Source organism: Dermacentor andersoni, chromosome 6 (genome assembly GCF_023375885.2).
Source record: "Dermacentor andersoni chromosome 6, qqDerAnde1_hic_scaffold, whole genome shotgun sequence".
NCBI lineage: Eukaryota > Metazoa > Arthropoda > Arachnida > Ixodida > Ixodidae > Dermacentor > Dermacentor andersoni.
Genome location: NC_092819.1, coordinates 4,299,767 through 4,323,917, shown reverse-complemented (window position 1 = coordinate 4,323,917; position 24,151 = coordinate 4,299,767). Strand labels below are relative to the sequence as shown.

The following is a 24,151-nucleotide window of genomic DNA, read 5'->3' as shown; positions in this document are numbered from 1 at the left end:
GACTTATTCAACGGCTCCTCGTAAACCTCCGCATGGGAACCGATCTCAAGATTGACCTGCTCGGCGCAATCCAGATAATTACCGGAGCTTGGGGCGACGTGAAGCAGGCCACAGTAGCCAACTGTTTCGGCAAGGCAGGCCTTGAAGTGGCCGGAGATGAATTTCCGGAAGCTTTAGATGATGATGAGTGCTTGGAGGACGCGTTTCGCAACTTGTCCAATTTTCCCGGCGCCGTCCTGTCCGAAGTGACTGTTGATGACTTCATTAACGCTGACAGCGAAGTTCAAGCGGTAGCCGACCTCGCTGATGAGGACATTGTGACTAGAATAGCTGGCGTTCAAGACGGCGATTCCAGCAATGACAAGGGCAACTGTGTTTTCGAAGAAATGCGTCCGTGCACAGCCACTGAACTGGCGTCAGCGTTCAGCCTGATTCAGCGCTGTTGCGGCGAAATGGAAGGCACTGGGCTCTCGCACTTGGACAGTCTCAAGAAGATTGAGTGATTAGTGATTTTTCCTGTGAAATAAAGCGTTTTCATATTATGTGCACATGCTATGCGATTCGCAGCTGTTTGCAGTTGTTCACAATTTGTTATGATCGCGAGTGCTTTTTTTGGCCTATATATGTATATCCAATTTTCGCCATATCGAACTATTTTCCGATCCCCGTCAAATTCGATATATCCGGGTTCGACTGTATATAATGCAATAGGAGCTATGGTATTCACACTAAAAATCTCTGGGTAATCACACCAATGCTGAGGTAAGGTCAAGTTAACAAACGTGTAAAAAAGATTATCATTTGCTTACTTTGTGCTCCTATTTATCAATGTGTAGTATATACTTGTGGTGCTTGTCCACCTGAACTTGTGACAGTAATAAAATTCCTAAGGAATTGTGTTTGCAGAACCTAAATTTGAAACTCTGCATTATTGACTTGCACGCAAGATTCAGCATATTGGGTTGCTTGTTTGGACCACTGTGCTCATGAAAGAAAGAGCGCAGCTTGGTCTTCACTTGCAATTAGCACACTTGATTCAAAACACAAAGCTGCCACACTTGGTTGTAAATAGGACATAAAATTTAACAGATGATGAGCTTTCTTATTCACAGTAGCGATTTCTTCATTGCTTTCAAGTCGGCAACTTGCACATCTTGCGTGGAAGTGCAGTTTTGTTGCTCTGGCAAAATTCAGCCCTTGTAGTTATTAAGTACCAGCCCATTTAGCACCTCTAAAAAAGATCTCTGAAATGTGGCCTCCTTTCAGAGCAGCTGAAACGTAGGAAGATATTTACAAGTATGCCACACTTGACCAAGAGGCAACAGCCTGTGCTTGCCTCTAATCGTCGTCGTCTTCGTATTCACACTACTGGCCTCTTTGTCATTGTAAATACTGGTGTGTAGCACTACCCCAGCGGCTAAAGCGCCGTCCCGGAGCAACCTAAGGGAGGGCTCATAGCACCCTAGCACAAAAACGTCACGTTTTTGTGCTAGGGTGCTATGACGTCAGTATTTTCTTTCCTCCGCTGTCACGTCATAACAGCCACGCTAGCGATGGGTCTTGACCACGTGAAAGAGATTTTAATGACTTTTTGGAGCTGAATTAAAATTATTTTAAAATGTTTGCAGCTTCCAATACCTCATTGTGGGTGCCCTTCGCATACAGAAGCAGCATATAGCGGGCTTTTTATAGCCTCACAATTTAGTGTCTCAACCGCTTTAACATTGAAATGATAGACAGCATGAAGGTCAATTCGTTTCGATGCTGCTACCACACTTATCTTGCTTAATTTGCTATCGCAATCGATGCTTCACTTTTCGAGCAAAACAGCTTTTCTTCTTCTTACTTTTGAGGTTCATCACTCACTCTTTGCAATAAAGTTGTTAGACATTGCGACGAAAGTTTCGGAAGTGAGGCGTTTCAGATATTGTGGACTTTGAATAAAACTGACTTTTCCTCGGATTATCAGGGTACGTTGTAATGAGAGCCGGCTGTATCACTTTGGGTTATATCAGACCATTCTTCTCGCTTAGTTTGGTCTACCTATATTATTTATTCAGTGAATTCCACTTCTAACGAACCCAGTTGTTGGCTACAGTGCACAAAAGCTTGGGGAAATCTTGCACAAAAGCTTGAGGAAATCTTGTCTAGGTGATACATATTTAATATACTGTGCTGCGATGATGCGTGCGCTAGTGCAGTGCATACAACTGCTTCCAGACACTTGCAGAATCTGCAAAAATGCATTTTTTCTTACGGAATGAACACAACAATGGCAAACTTTCCAACTGCGTGCCAACTATATATCATGAGGCATACTGTAATGGTGGATTGCAGATTAATTTTGACCACCTGGGGTTTTTTAATGTGTACCTAAATATTAGTACATGAACGTTTATGCATTCCCCTTACGAAATGCAGCTCGTGCAGCCTCCTGCTTAGCAGCGCAATACCATAGCCCCTGGTCTACTGCGGCAAGTCATTACATAAGCTTGTCATTGATTATCAGATATTCTCTTTAGTAGGTTGGCACAAATAACATCTTACAGGAAAAATAGATTCCTTATCTCTACTTTGCTGTCTTGAAAAAATGTGACATCTTTGTAGAAAGACTGGGTATTTGCGCACATGCTCGTAGAGGAACCTGTTCTGGGGAACACAAGTCAGTGGGAACTATGTATGGAGCTGCTGCATTGCGCTGTGGATATCTCAAGTACTATTGTGGCCCATTATCTTCATAATGAAGTGAATTTCACCCTTTTGGTTCATTTTTCACTACTTGTTACATTGTGCGCGACCATACCATTTCAGGAGCAAGCGTTGTATGAAAGAGAAGGCCTCTCTGTGAAAAAGATAGAGTATGTGGACAACCAAGACTGCATTGGTGAGTGCTCCTTCTCGTGGTAGCGTCAGCTGTGGGCAATGTGTGAGGGCACCACATTGCAGACCTGCTGGAGGGAAAGGGCACGGGGATCTTTGACCTGCTCGACGAGGAGAGCAAGCTTCCTCGTTCGAGCCACACCCACTTCACCTCTGTGCTGCACAGCACACACCCCAGGCACTTCCGCCTGGCTGTGCCCCGAAAGTCGAAGCTCAGGGACCACCGAGAGATCACCGACGACGAAGGATTCCTCGTCAGGCACTTTGCTGGAGCTGTCTGTTACGAAACGGTACGTAGACTCCTGCCTCCTTCATCAGTTGCATAGCACCTTGTCTGGTGTTCAGTGTTGCATGAGAAGAACCAGGGGAATGGCCAGGCTTCAAGTACAGTCGAACCCACTTATAACAGTACCCCATCATGTACACCGATGCACCGTCAACTTTTGTATGTATTCTATGGTGGAATAAAGTGCTTGCTTTACCGGTTATAAAATTTAAGTATGTCTACCAGGGTGGCCGTGCTGAAAGGAAAAAGGAAGCAAAATTCTTGAAAAAAAGAATGCGAGCTGCCACACCTGCCTGCATGCTGCACACCTTCAGGCCTCACCTGCCTTTGTGCCGTGCACCTCACTAAGCACACCTTCATTGCATCGCCCGCTTCCCGCACCTCCCTTCTAGCCCTCGGACGTCAGCGCAGTTGACACGTGTATCGAATGGGTGGAAGAGAGACGAGCGTGTCGCCCACCGTGGTTGCTTAGTGGCTGTGGTGTTGGACTGCTAAGCACAAGGCCGCATTTTGATGGGGGCGAAATCTGAAAACACCCTTGTACTTAGATTTAGGTGCACGTTAAAGAACCCCACGTGGTCCAAATTTTCGGAGTCCCCCACTACGGCGTGCCTCATAATCAGATCGGGGTTTTGGCACATAAAACCCCACAATCTAATTTTTAGAGATGGGCGCATGAGGCCAGTGATGCATGGGGCAATTTGGTGAAGCCAGGCTGTGAGAGATCTGTGCCAGATGCACGGCCCAACAGCATGTGTGGCGAACGTTCAGAGCATGAGGGTAGCCTCTCGCTTTCTTCCTTTCTTTTTCAAGGATATTGTCTTTTCTTTTTCTCTAACTGTCTTTTGGCGTTGGCACCCAGTAGCCAGGTTGCTATAGCTAATGATGCGGCACAGGATGTAGCAAGCAGTTCATTTCACCATAGAACATGCACAAACATCTGGGTATTGTTAGACCTGCCAACACTGTAAGTGGATTTGACTGTATTTCTTGCTGTCCAACAGATAACCCAGTTATAACCAGTTAGTACAACCCAGTTATAACAATTATCAGCTATAACTATGGGTCTTTCTTGGCACTTGAGTATTGTTATGAGGGGATCTGACTGTATGCCCTACTCTATAGTGCTAAGCTCACGCTGAAGCCATAGGCAAAATGGAATTGAAAGTGCCTTTTAAGGCATTCTTTGTGAAAATAATGTGTTGCAAAGCAAGAGAAGACATTTCGTGTTGCTGTTCCTGTTGTTCATTAGCACTCTGTTGTTTTCCCATTATATCGGTTGCATTAATTATTAGAACAAGATAGGTGGTAGAATTGAAAAAAAAAAATAATTGGCAGATTTCAGCAGCAGGATGTCACAGTAGAAGCCTCATCTTCTCAAGAACAACTTTCTTGTGTGCATGACATGTCATTCTCGTCTGCTGCAGTACTGCTTGTTGCGGCCTCCGAGGTACATGCGCAAATGCCACCACTCTGATAGTCTGTGTAGGGTGCAAAATACTAAGTGCAACGCTACGTAGTATATAGCTTAGTGGTTGGTGCATTCAACTTCCAACTGCACATTGCCACAGGAGCACAAGTTTGAATCCCACTGCCAACTTCACTTTACGGCCTGGGTGAACCTAAGGTGGTTGTCCAATGCTGACAGCTGTTAGTGGTAGCCTAACACAAAGGCAGGATGGAAGACCTCTGTTACAGTAAAACACCTGTGCACTGCAATTTTGTGATAAACAATAGCCTGTATGACATCACTTTCCATTTGGCATCAGATCACGCGTTCCGTAGGAAAACTGGCTTTTATTTTTTTTTATTCATTTTTTTTATGCTTATGACGCACATCCTGAAATTGAAAGATATTTTCATGACTGAGTTCTGACTGCGCAGCCTACCACTTCAGACTAAAAATGCACACTGGACTGACTGTATGCATGCTCGAAGCAAATGGTATAGTTCGGCAGGAGTGCTGTGCTATTTGTCACAAGCACACATTGGTGCTGCGAGCACTATGCATTTGTGACCTATAATTTGCATGACACTATCATAAGCAGACACTTTCCGCAGAACTTGCCTTATAAATTGCACATTTTCACTTTTTTGCATGCTATATGCAACATAGAACTGCAAAGCAGTGCAAAATTTGAGTCTCTTCCACAGACCACACGATCATCTTGAAACATATGGCATGAATTTGTATGCCATAGTTTTGTGCACACAAGCACGTGTCTTGTGCAGCAAGGCAGCTTGTTGGTCACACCTGCTGTAGTGAGTGCAGCGCTTAACTCTTGTCGCTTGTGCAGGCCAAGTTCGTGGAGAAAAACAACGACGCACTACATGCATCCCTGGAAGGGCTGGTGCAGGAGACCAAGAACGCCTTCCTGCGGGGCCTGTTTGACGTTGGCGACAGCAGGCACTCACTGTCCAAGGGCAAGCTGAGCTTCATCAGCGTGGGCAGCAAGTTCCGCAGCCAGCTGCAAGCACTCATGCACAAGCTGCAGCAGACGGGCACCCATTTTGTGCGCTGCATCAAGCCCAACCTGCGCATGGTGGACCACTGTTTTGAGGGCGGCCAGATTCTCTCGCAGATCAAGTGTTCAGGTACGTTGCCTTGTTGCTATTAGCGCAGTTGCTGGCCATGCACACTATTGAGCCACATTTTGACGCTGCTGTGTTTGTGGGTAATAAGCCATCGTCCTAATTTAGAAAATTTTTCTGCACAGCATATTCGTCTACGTAATGAGCGCACCAGTGCTTATTAAAATGAGTCCTTAGTGCAAATAGCACACACTGGAGCCTGTCTGTACAGTAAAACCTCGTTAAACCATAGTTTAGTTTTAAAAGTATTAATGTGACAGCATTAAGGAGCTTGTGTCGCAGGAAAGTGTGTCGGTGGCGTTGGCCGTGAGCGAAAAATCCCGGAAGGCAATTCATAAATAAAAACAACTTGCAAGATGGGAATCGAACCAGGGTCTCCGGAGTGTGAGGCAGAGTCGCAACCACTCAGCCATGAGTTCGATCGTTCAAAGTGGGACAAAAACGCCTCTAGTGAATGTGGTGTTGACTTGCAAACGTGCCGTAGAAAGTTACACTGCTGTGTATATCGGTAATTATGAGCATGTAAATTACAGAAGTCGCAGTTAAACGCGTAGCAAAGTATGTTTCCGCTACATTTCTTCTGCGCTTTCCGCACACGCAGAGCCATTTTACGGCAAACACAGAAGACCCCCTCTTCGCAATGTATGGTGCTGCCCCGACAGGTGGTGTGCCACGCGCGCATTGGGGCTGTGCGGGGACCAATGCGAGGCGCGTCGCCACCCGGTTGTCCGTGGCAATCACGACGTTCCGAGACATCGAGTTCATTCTTTGGTTCGTTCCGCTTGGTCAGGCGCACGTTTCGTTGCCGCGCCGAACGCTGCGTTGCTTGACGCTCACCGCGTGATTGGTGGGTGCGAAGTCCGATGCGGGGCGCCTCGTAAGTGATCGCTGCGCCGTAGCGCATTGTCTTGCACCCCTTGGCGGGTCGACGGGAAGGCTGTCGCATTCCACTCTTGAAGACGAAGCTTAAGCGTCCTCCAATTTTTACCCCGCAGGGGCGTCTGTGTCAGCAGGTGTTTGGTGTGTTGCGACACCACGTACCCGAGCACACGAGGCTTGGACCCTCCCGCGTGAGCTGTGCGCGGCTTAGTCGTGTCTGGGAAAAGGGGGATCCTGGGGGTTGAGCCGATGCCGGGTGTTCGGACCTTTAAGGCTCCCCGGCGGAGGCAACACACCTCTTTGGCCTCTGCTTCACGTAGACGGCGGCACCCCCGGACTGACCCACCCGGGGGAAATCGGTAGTTGCCTTTTCCTGTCTCTCTCTCCCTCCAGGCTTCGTCTTTCTCTGACTTTTCATCTTTCCTGTCTTCTCCTAGCTTCCGCTTACTTCCAATTTTTCCAGGCAGCAAGGGTTAACCTTGTGTGAATAGCCTACCTAGGTTATTTCATATTCGGTTATAGTAATTACGTACAGCTGGCGTTTGCAGGACCTGTTTTTACAGTTCCTGTAGCGTCCCCTTGTAGGGCTGCACGGTGGGTGGGTGGCGTTATTGCCGAAAACTACACACTCCTCTATGGCTAATTCCTTCGCTTAACTGCCTGATCGCCCTCAGAAAAGAGGGTGCACCGATGAAGTCTTTCAGTTTTTTGGCCGGCAAAAAGAATCCTTCCCGCGTTTCCATGTCATTCATTCTGCAAAACCGGATAAACCAGTAAGAACAATCTCACCCTTCCTTGTTTCCAAGTCACTGACTGAAGTCTTTGGCCCAGGTTATAAGGCGTCGATGATGGCAAGCGGTGATCTGCTCTTGGAGCTCCGCGATAAGAAACAATATGAGAAATTGCCAAAACTAGTGTCATTTGGGGAAACCCAAATAATTATAACTCCGCACCGCACAATGAACACAAGCCGCGGTGTTGTCTCCGACGATGACTTGCTCGAGCTCACTGAGGCTGAACTCTTGGAGGGCTTCAGTGACCAGAATGTTATCAATGTTAAAAGAATTAAGATGAGGCGAGATGGTAAAGAGATCAAGACAAAACACCTGATACTCACTTTTGGTTCTAGTGTCCTCCCCGAGTCCATCGAGGCTGGTTATATCAAACTTCGTGTTAGGCCATACGTGCCCAATCCTCTTAGATGCTTTAAGTGCCAGAGGTTCGGCCACAGTTCACAGAACTGTCGAGGCCGGCTGACATGTGCCAAGTGCAGTGACATAGAACATTCCTCCGAAACATGCCAGAACACTCCACATTGTGTCAACTGTGATGGCGAGCATGCTGCATACTCGCGGTCCTGCCCGTCATGGAAAAGAAAAAAGGAGATTGTGACAATCAAAGTAAAAGAAAACATATCATTCAAAGAAGCACGCAGGCGGGTTGCATACCTTCCTAAGGCCAGCTTTGCCGAAGTGGCGCGTCAGGGGGCTGCGTCACAACGGCCTCCGGCGGCTGTCCGACCCACAAGCCGTGAGTCGGCAGTTACGCCATCTGCCCCCGCTGCGGTTGCAGCTAGCGCTGCTCTGTCAACCCAGCAGACGGGGCCACCGACCCCGAAGGTGGGCGCAGCTGAGGCTGCCCCAACCTCCCCGGCCCCTTCCAGCGCTGGCAACAGCCAATGCAGCCAAATTCCTCAGGGAGCCCCATCGACCTCCGGGCTGGTGGGCGCAGGGGTCTTGCCCTCCGAGGCGGGACCCTCTCGGGTAACTTCTCGCTCGCAAGAGCACGCGTCTGGCGCCTCACAAGAGGCAATGGACACTACACCTGTCCTCAAGGTGCACCAAACGCCTAAGGAGCGGCGAGGCTCCCTCGAACGCTCCAGAAAGGGCAGAACCCCCGTTACAGGGCCTCGAAAGAGCTCTGTAACCTAAGGCATCACCTCCGTTTCCATACACACAGCACTTATTTACATTCAATATGAATACACAAATTATTCAATGGAACGTCAGAGGTCTTCTTAGGAACCTTGATGACGTGCAAGAGCTTATCCAAAAACACAATCCAAAAGTGCTGCGTTTACAGGAAACACACTTAAAATCCAAACACACAAACTTTCTCCGAACGTATGTTAAGTTTCGCAAAGATCGCGATGATGCTATCGCATCATCGGGCGGTGTTGCAATTGTAATTCAAGAAAGCATAGCCTGTCAACGTTTACAGCTACGAACGGCCCTTGAGGCAGTGGCGGTTCGAGTTATTCTGCTAAACAAACTTATCACTATTTGCTCACTTTATATACCCCCACATTATAAACTAAGCAAACATGAATTTCAGTCCTTTATAGATGAATTGCCAGAACCCTATGTTGTTCTTGGCGATTTCAATGCACATAACTACCTGTGGGGCGACCCTCGTATAGATGCGCGAGGACGTCTTGTCGAACAGTTCCTTTTTTCTTCTGGTGCGTGTCTGTTGAATAAAAAGGAACACACATATTACTCTCTTGCAAACAGAACCTATTCTTCCATAGACCTTAGCATAGTCTCCCCATCTGTACTGCCTGAACTTGAATGGGAAGTTACCGACAACCCTTACGGCAGCGACCACTTCCCTATACTGCTAAGATCACCTAAAGAAAACGAATATCCACCACACGCTCCTAGGTGGAAGATTGAGACAGCTGATTGGGAGAAATTTCGATCTCTTACTAGTATCTCATGGGCTGACCTGTCTTCGTTAGGAATTGATGCTGCAGTCGAGTTCTTTACAGCCTTCGTAATAGATGTCGCATCTAAATGCATATCAGAAGTAAAAGGCTTTGCCTGCAAACGTGTCCCGTGGTGGAACGACGATTGTAGGATCGCTCGTAAAAAACAGAACAGGGTGTGGGGGTTGCTACGCACTTCTCCCACTGCGGAGAATCTTAGCAACTTTAAAAAAGTAAAATCCCAAGGCAGGTGAACCCGCCGACAGGCCAGACGAGAAAGTTGGCAGAAGTTTCTATCGCGTATCAACTCGTTTACTGATGAGGCCAAAGCCTGGAACAGGGTCAATAGTATAAGAGGGCGACAAGCATATTCACTCCCTTTGGTAAACACACAAGGCGATACTCTACAAGATCAGGCGGACTCACTTGGGGAGCACTTTGAGAGCGTGTCAAGTGCCAACCATTACTCGCAATCCTTTCTGAAATATAAACAAATAGAAGAATGTAAGCCACTCATAAGAAAATGTTAACAGAATGAACCATACAACTGTCCTTTTAGTATTGCCGAGTTGAGAGCTGCCTTGAGCGCATGCAAGAGCTCGGCTCCTGGATCTGACAGAATCATGTATGAAATGATCAAAAACTTACACAAAGACACCCAAGTTACACTAGTCACAATTTTCAACACCATTTGGGCTGCGGGATACCTCCCGACTGCATGGAAAGAAGCCATTGCGATCCCGGTTTTGAAACAAGGCAAAGATCCTTCCTCAGTGGCAAGTTACCGCCCGATAGCCCTGACAAGTTGCCTTTATAAGGTATTTGAAAAAATGGCCAATCGCCGTCTCATACATCTCCTAGAGTCCGGTAAAATGCTTGACCCATTTCAATGTGGTTTTCGGGAAGGGCGATCTACAACCGACCATCTTGTGCGCATCGAAGCGAGCATTCGCGATGCCTTCATGCACAAGCAATCTTTCTTATCTGTATTTCTGCATATGGAAAAGCGTACGACACAACCTGGCGATACGGAATCCTGCGCGATCTTTCCGCGCTAGGTATCCGCGGCAATATGTTAAATACTATAGAGAGCTACCTAGAGAACCGTACATTTCGAGGGAAAATAGGTCCTGCACTGTCGCGTACATTTATACAGGAAACTGGGGTACCCCAGGGTAGCATACTTAGCTGCATGCTCTTTGTTGTAAAGATGAACACGCTTCGTGCATCTTTGCCACCAGCTATTTTCTATTCCGTCTACGTAGACGATATACAAATAGGTTTCAAGTCCTGCAACCTCACAGTCTGCGAGAGACAGGTACAGCATGGTTTGAACAAGGTGTCACAGTGGGCAGAGAAAAATGGATTTAAAATCAATCCTCACAAGAGTTCTTGTGTTCTGTTTACAAGAAAGAGAGGCCTGGTTCCGGATCCTTGCTTAGAACTGTGTGGACAACAGATACCTGTAAACAAAGAACACAAATTTCTAGGTATTATAATTGACAATAGACTCACTTTCATCCCACACATTAAACATATTAAAGAAAAATGTCTGAAAACAATGAACCTAATGAAACTTCTATCGCAGACCACGTGGGTAGTGACAGGACGTGCCTAATGAATCTCTATAAGAGTCTGATTCGGTCACGATTAGATTATGGTGCCGTGATCTATCATTCTGCTGCCCCGAGCGCGCTAAAGATGCTAGATCCGGTCCACCATCTAGGAATCCGCTTAGCCACGGGCGCTTTCAGAACAAGTCCCATTGAAAGTTTATACGTAGAATCAAATGAGTGGTCACTTCATCTGCAGGGAACATACATCAGCCAAACATATTTTCTGAAAGTGCACTCTAATCCTCAACATCCGTGTTTTAATACCGTTAATGATATGACATATTCTACACTCTTTCGCAATCGTCCCTCCGTAAGACAACCTTTCTCACTGCGTGTGAGGGAGCTTAGTGAAGAAATGCATGTCCCACTCTTCGAGCTTCACCTAATGCATCCAGCCAACCTGCTACCTCCTTGGGAGTGGCAACTGGTACAATGTGATATATCTTTCCTACAAGTTACAAAGGAAGCCCCAGATATCAAAATCTGAAAGCATTTCCTGGAACTCCAGTACAAGTACTCCTGCACGGAGTTCTACACAGACGCATCGAAGTCACACGATGGGATGTCCTACGCAGCTGTCGGTCCATCCTTCTCGGAATCCGACGTACTACACCTGGAAACTAGTATCTTTACGGCTGAGGCCTACGCACTGTTGTCGGCTGTAAAGTATATGAAGAAATCAAAACTCCAGAAATCAGTTATATATACAGACTCCCTAAGTGCTGTGAAGGCCTTAATATCATTTTCTAAGCACAAAAATCTAGTAATCAATGAACTATATTCCGTCCTATGTAAAACGTATATATGTAACCAGCATGTCATTATATGCTGGGTGCCGGGTCATAGGGGCATTGAAGGCAATGTTCTGGCGGACCAGATGGCCACATCAATTGCATCGCATGCTGTATATCCTACCGCTGCAGTCCCTGTCACAGATCTGAGGCCCTTCTTGCACAGAAAACTGCAAAACTACTGGCAACGCTCGTGGGACCTGGAAACAAATAATAAACTGCACGTAATAAAGCCACAATTAGGGTTCTGGCCTTCTGCAACAAAATCACGCCGAACAGATGTCCAATTCTGCCGTCTAAGAATAGGACACACATTTGGCACCCACAATTTTTTACTCTCCGGAAATGAGCCCCCAACCTGTGGGAGATGCGGGGAGAGGCTGACCGTCCTCCATGTCCTCCTGGAGTGTCGGAAAGCCGAATCTGACAGAAAGAAACATTTTCCATTAGCATACCGGCAGCACATTCCCCTTCATCCTGTAATGTTACTTGGCCCAGAACCGCTCTTTGACACTAACGCAGTCCTAGACTTCCTGAAAGATGTTGTGTTACATGTCATTAGCCCTATACGTTCATAGCGTCTCCTCTCTCCAGAGGATGCCGCTGTGATAGCTATTCCGTATAGCACATGCCTCTCGGCCCTTGCGTTTCAAGGGCTCTGGCGAGGCAGTAGTGCTCTTAGACAATTTTAGCATCTCGCATATTTTATATAATGAATCATTCGTTTCTAATGCATTTTAGTGATCATAGTACATGTCATTAATCATTGCCATAATTTTATTACGTGTAAATTTTATACAATTTACACACTCTTTTAGGCCCCTTTACAGCCATGTCACATTAAATTCACAGAGCCCATCAGGCCACGACATATTCATTACCACTAGCATGGTGCTCTTTGGCCATGCCTGGCCCTTGCGCCATTAAACCTCAAACATCATCATCATCCAATTTTTGAAGTCATATCCCCAACTCAGTGGCCATTGAACATAATGTGTTTTGTATCTGCATAAACCATTCCAGCTTATTGCGTATGCATCAGTTAAAACGTAGCATTTCCACTTTTCATCGCGCAAACACGGTGGTGCGTCGTCTCCATCGGGCGGCCCGGCAGAAAAACAAGCCTCAGAGATCTGAACAATGGCCTGTAAGCATCCTGTGCATTTGCGCGTGAAGCCACACCAACATCAACATCATTTCGATGTCGCGCCAGAGAGCGTTGTGGCGTCATGCTAGCGAGGACTCGTGTCATGCCGAAGCTCGGATAAAAAAGACTCCGGGTGCTCAGCATAGAAGAAAAATTAGACATCGTCCATGCTATCGAATGTGACACGAAGAAGTGGGCGCTGGGACACGACAGGGATCTGCTGTTGACTACGGTGTGTGGCGTTTGAAATGTGAAGAAGTTGCTCGGCGGCGCTGCTGCGACCGCGAGGAGATGTCGGCTACGAGGTTTGACTTTTCGTCGTCGTTGCCTCTGTTGTTGCTGAAGTGTCGATAGCAGCAGTGATGAGGATGACACGGAAAGAGACAGCACGGGCGATTCAGGCCCGACAGTGGCAGAAGCTGCCATTGTCATTGCTGCTACGGTCCCGCAGTGCGTCGTCGTCCAGTAAAATTCCACATTTGGCAAGCGACCGCACCACGACATCTTGTGGAATAGCAGCCCACACCGAATGCACCCAACCACACGTAGCCGTCAGGGAGGCTCTTTTGACAGGTCCGGTTGGCGTAAGTTCGCAGTCTTCTGCCACCAGCCACTCGTCGTACTCACAGCGGAGCAGGTCCTTAAAAGGCGAAGACGCGGGCTTGTTTCATGACCATGTCACACTTCACTGGCAGGGACCGATCACGCATTTTAGTGACGTACGCCACAAGCTTAGCCTACAGCTCCGTAAAGCGTCCAGACTTCGGCACGTGGGAAATTCCTCACTTGCCGTCACAAGTGAAAATTTCACTTCGCTGCAGTCGCCACTCTCGCACCACCCGTTCAGAAACATCGAACTTGCGGCCTGCTGCACAGTGATTTGTTTCTTCAGTGTAAAGGATGGCAGCCCTCTTTGATGCCCGTTGGAATATACAAAAGGATGCGCCCAAGCCCTGAAATGAAGCAAAGTAGCGTGGTGCTACATTCGTACGGTGGAGACACGATCAAACATCTTGGAGCCATCCAAACGGAAGTAACCCTGGGTGGCCGAACTGTACCCTCGAATTTTTTGTGGTGCGCAAAGGTCGTGCAATCCTAGGCCTACAAGCAACCGAGCGACTTGGACTGCTCCCGCGCGTCCACAGCGTATCACAGGACGACTGTGAAGAAATCGTGAAAGAATTTCGTCACATTTTCACTGGGACAGGCTGCGTGAACAAAGTGTATCACATGGTTCTTCGAGACAACGCCGAGCCAGTCATTCAACCAGTTCGACGCGTACCGTTGGCCCTGACAGAACCATTACGGGGTGAACTTGAGAGCATGGAGCACGCCGGAATCATCACAAAAGTCACCGAGCCTACTAACTGGTTGAGTCCTTTGGTGATTGCTAGAAAAAAGAATGGGAAAATTCGTCTCTGCATTGACCCTCGTAAAATCAATGAGTGCATAAAAAGGGAGCACTACATGATGCCGCGACGAGAAGATATAGAAGCTGAGTTAGCTGGTGCAACTGTATTTTCCCGCTTAGACACTAACTCTGGATTCCACCAAATCCCACTTCTGACACCATGTATCGTAGCACCTAGGAAGACGAACATGCTGGGCCGGGGCAGTGGGGGAAAGAACTCAGATTTATTGAACATGTGTACATATATAGGTTTTAGGAAGGGGTGTGTCTTTTTATCAAGAACAGATAAGTTGTTTGCACAGCATGAACATGGTGCATGCGTATTGACATACAATGCGCTTGCGCGGAACACGTGTGGTGCTCGGCGCCCAAGATACGATACAACCGTCAGTCTCAAACCAAAACCGCGTATACCTTAAATAATGCTACAGTCAAATTGGTAACTACATATAAGTACCTGGGTCTTCACGTTCATTCAGACCTAACATGGAACCACCATATTAACCTAAGCATTATCGGTCATTAGGTCTCCTAAACCTTAACTTTGAAGCATGCTCCTTCTCACATCTGATTATGGGTCTTCTTTACACTAATTAGACTTAAAATTAAATATGCTTCGGCTATTTGGGACCCTCATCAAGCATATTTAATAAATAACATTGAATTGTTGCAGAACCGCACAGATCTGCAAGAACTATGTCACCGCTGAAAAGCTGAACATTTATCGCTTTTTCATAAGCTGTATCATCGTTCAACACTTCATAATGAGTTTTTTCGTTTGCCCTCTTCCATCTTTGACCTGCGCGACCATCTGTTTAAAGTTCAGCACTTGTCATGTCGTACATTTAACTACGCACATTCTTTCATACCACGCACCATAGCTGACTGGAATGCTCTGCCTCCATGTGTTGCTCTTGCCACTGATCCTGGTAAGTTTTGCAATCTGTTGTCTGTCGTAACTACTGCTTAACAGGATGCGTATGTACACATGTCATTATTGTTCCTCCATAGTGAGGTCAATGCATTCTGATCAGAACTCAAATGCATTCAGAGTGGGCAGTTTTTGTCCAGTGGTATGGCCAGTTGTCTAAGCATGACACTGTTTTCATTCAGTATTCATCTGGTGCCCAACTTGTGGAGCATTATTAGGTGGCTTGTAGGTTGTTAATTGTTACAAGGGAGCAGCACAGAAATTCGACAGGTATAAAGAGAAGCACAAAATTGTGCAGATCCCATGCACTGTGGGAATCGAAGCTGTACGAAGCAGTTTGCAGATACCTGGCTATCCATCATTGTTTGGGGTTCCACAAACCATTACCAGGTGAACCAACGGGTTTGTATGAATTGAGTAGCTGTGTGTGCGGCCTTCTAGCGTACGTGCATGTGACAACAGCAGCATGACTACCATGTAGAAGACAATCGTATGGCAGCAAAGGCACACCTATGCCGGCTGTTCGACATGAGCTTATGATGCGACATTTGTTGAGTTCTACATGGGTAGAATGCCTGGGGTGCGTTTGGCAGGCATTCTTGGATCATGAACAGCAGGTTGCCATTATCCCTCAAGAGAAAAGTGTATAACAGCTGTGTCTTACCAGTACTCACCTACAGGGCAGAAACCTGGAGGCTTACGAAAAGGGTTCTACTTAAATTGAGGACGATGCAACGAGCAACGGAAAGAAGAATGATCGGTGTAACATTAAGAGAATAAGAAGAGAGCAGATTGGGTGCGGAACAAACGCAAGTTAATGGCATCTTAGTTGAAATCAAGAAAAAGAAATGGGCATGGGCAGGGCATGTAATCAGGAGGGAAGATAACCGATGGTCATTAAGGGTTACAGACTGTATTGCAAGAGAAGGGAAGCGTAGCAGGCGGCGGCAGAAAGTTAGGTGGGTCGATGAAATTAAGAAGTTTGCAGGGACAACATGGCCACAATTACCACATGACCGGGGTAGTTGTAGAAGTATGGGAGAGGCCTTTGCCTTGTAGTGGGCGTAGCCAGGCTGATGATGATGATTATGGCATGGGAAGTGGACAAGCATACGCAAGAGAAACAGATTGTGATGTCATTAGCAACTATGTGTTGTACAGCCTTACATACCTATGGCTATGTCATGTGGTGTTTGTTAAAACGATGATGGCATTTTAACTCCAGCAAAGAAATGCTAAAACAGAAACTTGGGCGATCATGAACTTACCTAAACTGCTACAAGGAAAGTGGGCCAGTCCCAGAGATAGTGCAGTCTAACACGGCGCCTCAAAATGCAAGCTGTCACAAAAAAAAGAAAAAGAAGGCGAGAAAGCAGTCCGTGCACTGAGTGTTGCAAAGAGCTGGCTACCTTTGGAATGAGAGGAGTATGCGTGCGATTGTGGCCTAGTGGATAGAGCACTGGGCTGCTGTGCTCTACGGCAGAAGTACGATTCCACCACCAGTTGCACTTGTTTTATTATTATTAAAGGAAGGTGAGACTGGAACCTACCTACCACAAAGTGCCAGGAATGAGGCAAAGAGTGCATCGCATTAAAAAAAAAAAGGCAGACATGGCACTACTTTCAACAAAATGTTTATTTTGCCGACAATCACGTTTTTATACTGATCACTGCAGGTAAACAAGAAAGCCATGCTTAGATAATGCTTATCGTGTTTTTCAAAATAAACATTTTGTTGAAAGTACAGGCTGTGTTTGTCTTTTTCTTGTGCCTCTCTTTGTCAGATTTTTGCTCTGTTCCCCTGTGACCCAACTTGTGCATTGAAATCCTTAGCTTGTGTGACTGTGTAGTGTAGGTGTGAGACCTTCTTGGGGGGTATTTGCTGTCAACTCGCAGGCATGACTTCTGTCCTTGAGCTGATGCAGCAGGGCTACCCATCCAGGGCACCTTTTTCTGACCTCTACAACATGTACAAGCAGTACCTGCCTCCTGAGCTTGCTCGACTTGACCCCCGGCTTTTTTGCAAGGTATGCACTGGCACATCTCCAGAGCAACATTATTTAGATTATGGTTGGCAATCTGAGCAAAAACACATTACAGGTGATATCTCGCAAATGAGAAGACATTTGACCCCTCCTTAAACAAAAATGCTGCCACTTTTTTGCCGTATTAGAGTGATAGTTCTTATAGATGCCTCTGTACTTTGTCACATGTAAAGCAGTTCAACTGGTGTAAATCTGCAGACATAATTACAAATAAGCATAATTTGCCACATCGTGGGCTGTCTTTTGTGACATCAGCAGTGGGAACAGCAGCCCTAATTACAATGTTTTGGAACAGTGTATTAAACTGCAGTGAATCGTAAATGTTGTGTCACATAACTCTCCTTGTAATCTGCGGATCCCACGTGCCATGGGAACAGGTTTAAGCAGAGCTTTAATTGGTGTTTGTGAAGAACAGTGTTCCTGCTTAATGACCATTTGCAAGTAGAGACATTTCACTGGGAACCGCCTCGTTCACCATAAACTCGCAGCGCTCGACCATGCACATGCCACACATGACTGCGATAGAATGACCGCAATGGCGTGAAGATGAATATACGATGAACAGGCAACCATGACTATGAAATGACAGCACTAGAATCTGCGACAAAATGACAATGAAACGACAGTGACAGCATGATGACTGCATAATGAGAATGTGGTGCCAATGCTGTATTGATGCTGATGGTACGTCGACACTGGTGTGACAATGCGAATGACAGAGCTGGAATGACAACGGCGTGATGATAGTGGGATGACAAATGTGGAATGATGAGGCGTGACAGCATTCGGATTATGACAGTGGTGTCTCTGTAACAAAATGATGATGTAACAGTCATGACAGTGTGACTGCCACAGTTGTGGCCACAGCAATAGTCGCAGCAGTTGCAGCAACAGAGTGAAAATGGTGGAAGGATTACAATGAGATGACAACGAAGGAATGACCACACTGGCATGAAGGCAATGAAATTGTGGGAGGCGGCTCAAAGAGGTAACCGCTGTAGCCATGATTTATTCGGGCCGGCCAGCCATGGTGCAGCGGGATCTCAAAAGCGACCGACGCCACGGCCACTCAAGTCGAGCGTGCTAGCGTGTTCTATTTCTTGCGCTACCTGCCTTTTTCTTCTTTGCCGGGTTTGGAGGCGATAGTGGTGCCGTTACAGGGCTCCCTCCTATTGCAAAGTGCGATTGAAATAAGATCCAGTGGTCCAGGTAAAGGAGTCCAGCTAAACCGTGCAGATGGTGTCATTGTTGGTAGTGTTGGGTTCACACAATCTGGGAGAGATGTATCGGGCAGCACCGGCAGCGTAAGTTGTGAGCGAGGCGCAGCCACAGTGATGCTGTAGTGCGAAATCGCTACCTGCTGCAGGTTTTCATAGATGCCTGGGCCTCTAGAAGTTGCAGCTCCAAAAGTAGACCATTTGGCAGCTCTGCACATGCGTGGAGATAGCACGTGTGGATCACGCGTGTGGATGTAGAAGTGATCCTCGAGCAGAAGAAACCAGATGGCAGAGCTGCTCCTACAAAACTTTGATAGGCTATGCATATGCGGAGGTGTGAGCACAGAACATCAGGAGGCTCGCCTGCTGCTGCTTGCGGTGAAATCTCAAATGCCGATAGCATCAGGGTTGCGGTGGTCGGTGAAGGCACCGCAAAGGTTGTGCTTGTGGCATCGCCGTGCCTGCGAGAGCAAAATTTGCGCTTGGTGGAGCAGGTGGCAGAGCCTCTGAATCGGTGATGAGTGAGGTGCCCCTGAAGGGAAAGCGAATAGCTTGCAGGAATGTCCAAGGAAGGAGAGCGACGGGCCATAGGGTAGCAGAAAGCGCTTGCGTTGGGCCCAGTGAATTCCTTGGAAAGAGTCGTCGTGCAGCTTCCTTTAAGCTGAGGAGGAGGCTCACGAACCGAGTAGAGGTCTGATGCTGGGGCCAGCGCATGCTGACGATCGGCACGGGTGGACACAAGCGATGTGGGACGTCAAGACGCGGAATGATGCAACTGTTCAAATGGCGAGAGGTGTTGTGACGGAGTGCCAGCTGAAGTGCTCAAGCTGGCGTAGTGAGTAAAGACGGCTGCCTGCAAGTTGTCGTAGAATGTGGGACCGGGGGGTGGCGACCAGAGGCTGGAACGCAGCCAGAGCCTGGAACCTTGTTGAGAAGGAAGTGGCTTTCCACCCGGACAAACCAGACGTCCGGCATGTCGATGTAGAATTCCCGGACACCCTACAACTCCGGGTCGTCCGCCGGACTGCGTGAGGCCATTTCACTCGCCTTGGTCGCTTTGGTAGGGTCAGTGCACCGACGCTGCCTTGGCTGGGCTCGGCCGTCTGGGTCTTTGTGGTAGGCGACGTGAAGAGGTAGCCGCCATGGCCACAGTTTATTTAGGCCAGCCAGCCATGGTGCAGCGGGATCTCGGGAACAGCTGACACCGCGGCCACTCAGGTCGAGCGCACTAGTGTGTTCTATTTCTTGCGCTACTCGCACGTGAGCCCTCTTCTTCTACGCCACCTTTGGAGGCAATAGTCGCACCGCTAGAAAATGACGACGTGTTGGTTTTAAAGCTCGTGTCCGCACTTACATGCACTATCCGCTGCTGCAGGCTGCCTCGATTCCCGCTATATTTGGTGTTTGTTCGCACTGTGTCCAGTACTGGCCAACTGTGCATGACTGAAGCCAGCAGGAAACACAGTGGTACTACAACAACAGCACGGAGACAACATTGCATTCAGTATTTCCCACACATTCAGCATGACAGCAGCCACCAGCAGTGGGAATGTTGGAGGAAGAGACAAAGCAAAGCTTCGCTTTAAAATTGATAAAAGATTATGCAAGCCAAATTAGAGCAAGAGCCATTTGTACTAGTAGAATAAACTTGGGAGCATCGAGTTCGTAAAGGCTGCTTACTTGCTACACACAGCACAAAAAAATGAAAATGCAAGGCAAGGTAAAGACAGAACAAGCACTGACTTCAAGCTGAATTGAAGGTTATCACCCTGATGCCTTTGTCTGCACATGTGCATGTTAGGTCCCTCTTCTTTTTTTTTTTTTCATTATTTTCTCTAATAGATTTCAGTTTGAAATTCACACTCATGCTGTCTTCACCTTGCCTTGTGTCTTTTAGTTACCGATATATGCATGTATGATCATAATGAATATTTGATTTAACAAATATATTTTCATGTGTGGTGCAACTTCGTTATGACGAGGTTCGACCGTACCAAGAACCTTTGCTTTTGGATCAAGAAATCGTCCACAACAAGCTGGGCTCACCGTTTATGAAATTCATCGACTAGATTTATGATAGTGGAAATTTGGGCTTATTGGTTCATGATCTTCCATTTGTATGGCACTCACGGAATGGCCACAAGAAAGGACAAGACCACACACAAAGCACATTTTGTGCTGTCTTGTCCTTCTCTTTGTGTGTCGTTCCATCTGCACTATACAAACCATAGATCTATGAGCTCACTCAGTTATTTCCATGGGATCAAGTATAGGTAATCAAGGTACTACGGTCACATTCGATAGGAGCTGCAACATGATGTCCATGGTCGACGGGTCCCCAATTCGGCACACTAGCACTGACATGCGAAAATTTAGTATAATAAATACCAGTAATTAGAATGGTGTATAGCTATTTTAAATTTTTCGTGTGTCAGGACAGTCATACAGTCTAGGAGCCCGTTCGTATTGAACACATACTCATGCTTTCGGTCTTGTCTGTTCTTTCTCTTCTTTCCCACTAGGCCTTGTTCAAAGCCTTGGGTCTAAATGAGAAGGACTTCAAGTTTGGCCTGACGAAAGTGTTCTTCCGACCTGGGAAATTTGCCGAATTTGACCAAATTATGAAGTCTGACCCAGAGAACCTCGCCCAGCTCGTCCGCAAAGTGCAGAAATGGCTGCTTGCTTCACGGTGGAAGAAGGCCCAGTGGTGTGCGCTGGCTGTCATCAAACGTGAGCAGGCAATTTCAATTTCTAGCCCATACTTCTCACAAGCTCATATAACAATATGCAAGCAGGCATCATTCTACCACTGCCTTAAGAAATCGAACAAACCTTGGTAACAAGGAAACCATCCTAGTTTTCACATGGTCGAACCTTGTATTGGTACGTCAGTGTAGTGTCAGGATATCAAACTACAGTATTTTGACTTGTTTGTGCTGTGTTATGCAAAAAAACTTCTCGGACCTGGCTCGGTTGAGTCCGATTCCTGTAGAATACACTGTATTAATTCTCATGCATCAATGAGCAGTTACCTTGTACCGAGCAGATGTTGTCAAAATTAATGATGCCACAGGGTTAGTCACTAGTCTGGGAACTTTGGGTTCTTGTTTTAACATTTCTGGCTTATCAAGCCTTTTTTCCTTCTGGTAAAACTGAGCTTTTATTCTTTTCTTTTTTCTTTTTTTTTCCATTTTGAAGATCCAGCTTTTAGCAAACTTTTGTAACCAGTTTGCTAGATATGTCAGTCTGCTTAGCTTCAAAAGATTTCAGAGGGACATGTGAGAGAAGGCTGCATTCTCCGATCAAACGCTTGTAACGCCAAGGTACGTTAGGCGTTGTGCCTGCCTCACACTTAAAAAACAAAGCCCTACACATTGTTTCCAACAAGTTTGAATACTAAAAAAAAAAAAATTGTGCATGCTGTATTAATTCCAATTCCCAAATTTGTGATTTCTGCAATACAAGCTGTTTCAGTGTGAGAACAAAAGAGGAAGCTTTAGCATTCAAGAGGCTTTCATTTATAAATACATGAGAACAGAGAAATTCTTTTGCTTGGCATCCACTGCATCGATTTAGGTGAGAGAGGTGTGTTGCATTATTAGAAAAAAATTACCGTCGGGGAGGGCAAGCGACTGAACAGGAAATAACGCAAGACAACCAAAGACATGAGTGAGCAGTGGCAGCACCCCAACAGACCGCCTGTTCCAACTTGCAGGATTGCTTTCGTGCCTCTCGACGTCTCTTAAGAATTTTAAGGCTGCCAACTATGGAAAGCAGATATTTTATTTACACCAGCAAAATTTTTGCAAAAATGTTTTACAACATAGTAACGCTTCTTCCCTCGAATATGGGAGGTGGCGGGTTCGAACACCTTGCGGTGTATATTGTGAACCCACTACCGGTGAAACCGTGATTACGTGCTGCTGTACTTGGCGTCTCTGCGTGGAGCGTGTATTTAGCCGCACGGCGAACTAGCCCAGGAGGTAGTTGAGATGATACAACGGAGTGGTTCAGTTTTAAGTGTAACTCGGCAATGAAAAGTGATATCACAAGCTGCACCTATCATGAGCTGAGAAAATACCTTTTAAAATTCAATACCTTTTACTGCCCTGAAAAGCTCAAATCGCCACAGGCACATCCGAAACGGCTCTGAAGGCCTGCCAGTATGCTTATTATGCATATCAGGTATGTGTTGCGCAAGAGTGGCCCCTTCCACTTTTGGTATGCTTCACCGAAAAACATTACAAATGTTTGACTGTGTAATGCTACTGTGTTGCGGCAAAGCTGACATTTTGGAAGTGGCATTATGCTACGTCATTTAGATACGTTGTACTCTCTGCTCTTAGAAGCCATCTGTGTGGGTGACAGGCGAGCGTAGTGGTTGTCGTTGCTGACAGCAGTGAATTCTTTCAGTGAAGAGCATGACATTGAAGCAGCTAGGCCTAGTGTTGCCACAGTGGTGGCTATGGCTGCCAGTAGATCGGCATGTGAGAACACTGGTTCAAGGCAGTGAGATAAACAAAATGACAGCAGTGGTAGCTTCTGTTAATGCCATTCCAGACCTGCGATCATGACAAGAAGTTTAGAAATTTGGATGACAAAGGGTCCAAAATTTCAAACGGTCCTAAGCATCGGCTCTGTGGAGCACATGGCGGTGCTGTGAAGGCATCCAAATTATCTGGCATGTCCGAATATCGGGTGTCCAAAAAATCTGCCGTTAACCGTATTTTAATGGGAAAATCAGTCAGGTCTGAGGTAAAGCTTCGTATTAAAGTCGGCAAAGGACATTCAGTGAGTATATGAGCAGATACAAAGACCTTCTCTCATAGTGGACGCTTGTACCCCTTTGCACCTAAATTTATTCCTGTGGGGGTGCAAAACTAATGCTGGAGGTTGTAACCTCATATGCACATGAATGCATTTTAAAGTTTTTTTTCCAGGCAATGTGCGTGCGTGTGTGCATGCACCGGCAATAAAAGATTAATTTCACATCCTTATTTAGCATCGGTTACACTCATGGAGGAAGGAAAGCGTAGGAGACGCCCTGGCCAGCACGGACATGTTGGAGAAAGTGTGGCGGAAGTCACGTGCTGTTTTTGGCAAAGGAGCACTGAGACTGGTGCCCCAAACATCAGCGTTGCCATATCAGTCGTGCTCCTGAAGCTCTCGCTGCTGCTCTAGGCCTCTGGAAAGTGACAAGTTTTTCCGGTCCCTGTCTTTCTCGCAGCAGATTCTCTTCGCGAGACAACCTGACTTTGGAGCGTGGTGTGTAAGCTTGAAAGTTGTGTTTTGGGTCTGTGAGTGCGAGTGTCAGTAAGCAACGGACACACTCAACTAATCGTGGCACGGGTCTTCGTTGTGTCCTTCGACGTGCCACGGAAAAGCACAGGAGCGCACTTGCTTCACTAAAACTGTTACAGAAGTCTTGGAGGCTTTGTTCTAGCACGCCTCGGCAGCCCACACTTCCGGCGGCTCGTAGCAATGCAATTTCAAAGGTCACGCTTATCTGCTCCAGTGAGCTGATTGGAGGCGCTAAGAGAGATGGCACACCAACATGGCTGCATTTCTGGCTTCAAAAACATGACGTCAGGGCCTCTCCTATTTTGGTTATTTCCTTCATGGTTTAACTTTCTACTTTAATTATTAGCA

General features: G+C 46.7%; 1 protein-coding gene across 4 annotated transcripts in view; it reads left to right on the top strand.

The window, feature by feature from the left end:
* Positions 1-24,151, top strand: part of jar (Myosin heavy chain 95F jaguar) — a 143,860-nt gene that overhangs the window by 74,627 nt on the left and 45,082 nt on the right. For all 4 annotated transcript variants that reach the window (XM_055065755.1, XM_050170300.2, XM_055065756.2 and 1 more), the window contains exons 13-17: positions 2,812-2,884; positions 2,947-3,170; positions 5,464-5,761; positions 17,137-17,267; positions 21,025-21,232. In XM_055065755.1, the coding sequence (XP_054921730.1) occupies positions 2,812-2,884; positions 2,947-3,170; positions 5,464-5,761; positions 17,137-17,267; positions 21,025-21,232 (934 nt within the window). The remainder of the gene's footprint in view (positions 1-2,811; positions 2,885-2,946; positions 3,171-5,463; positions 5,762-17,136; positions 17,268-21,024; positions 21,233-24,151) is intronic.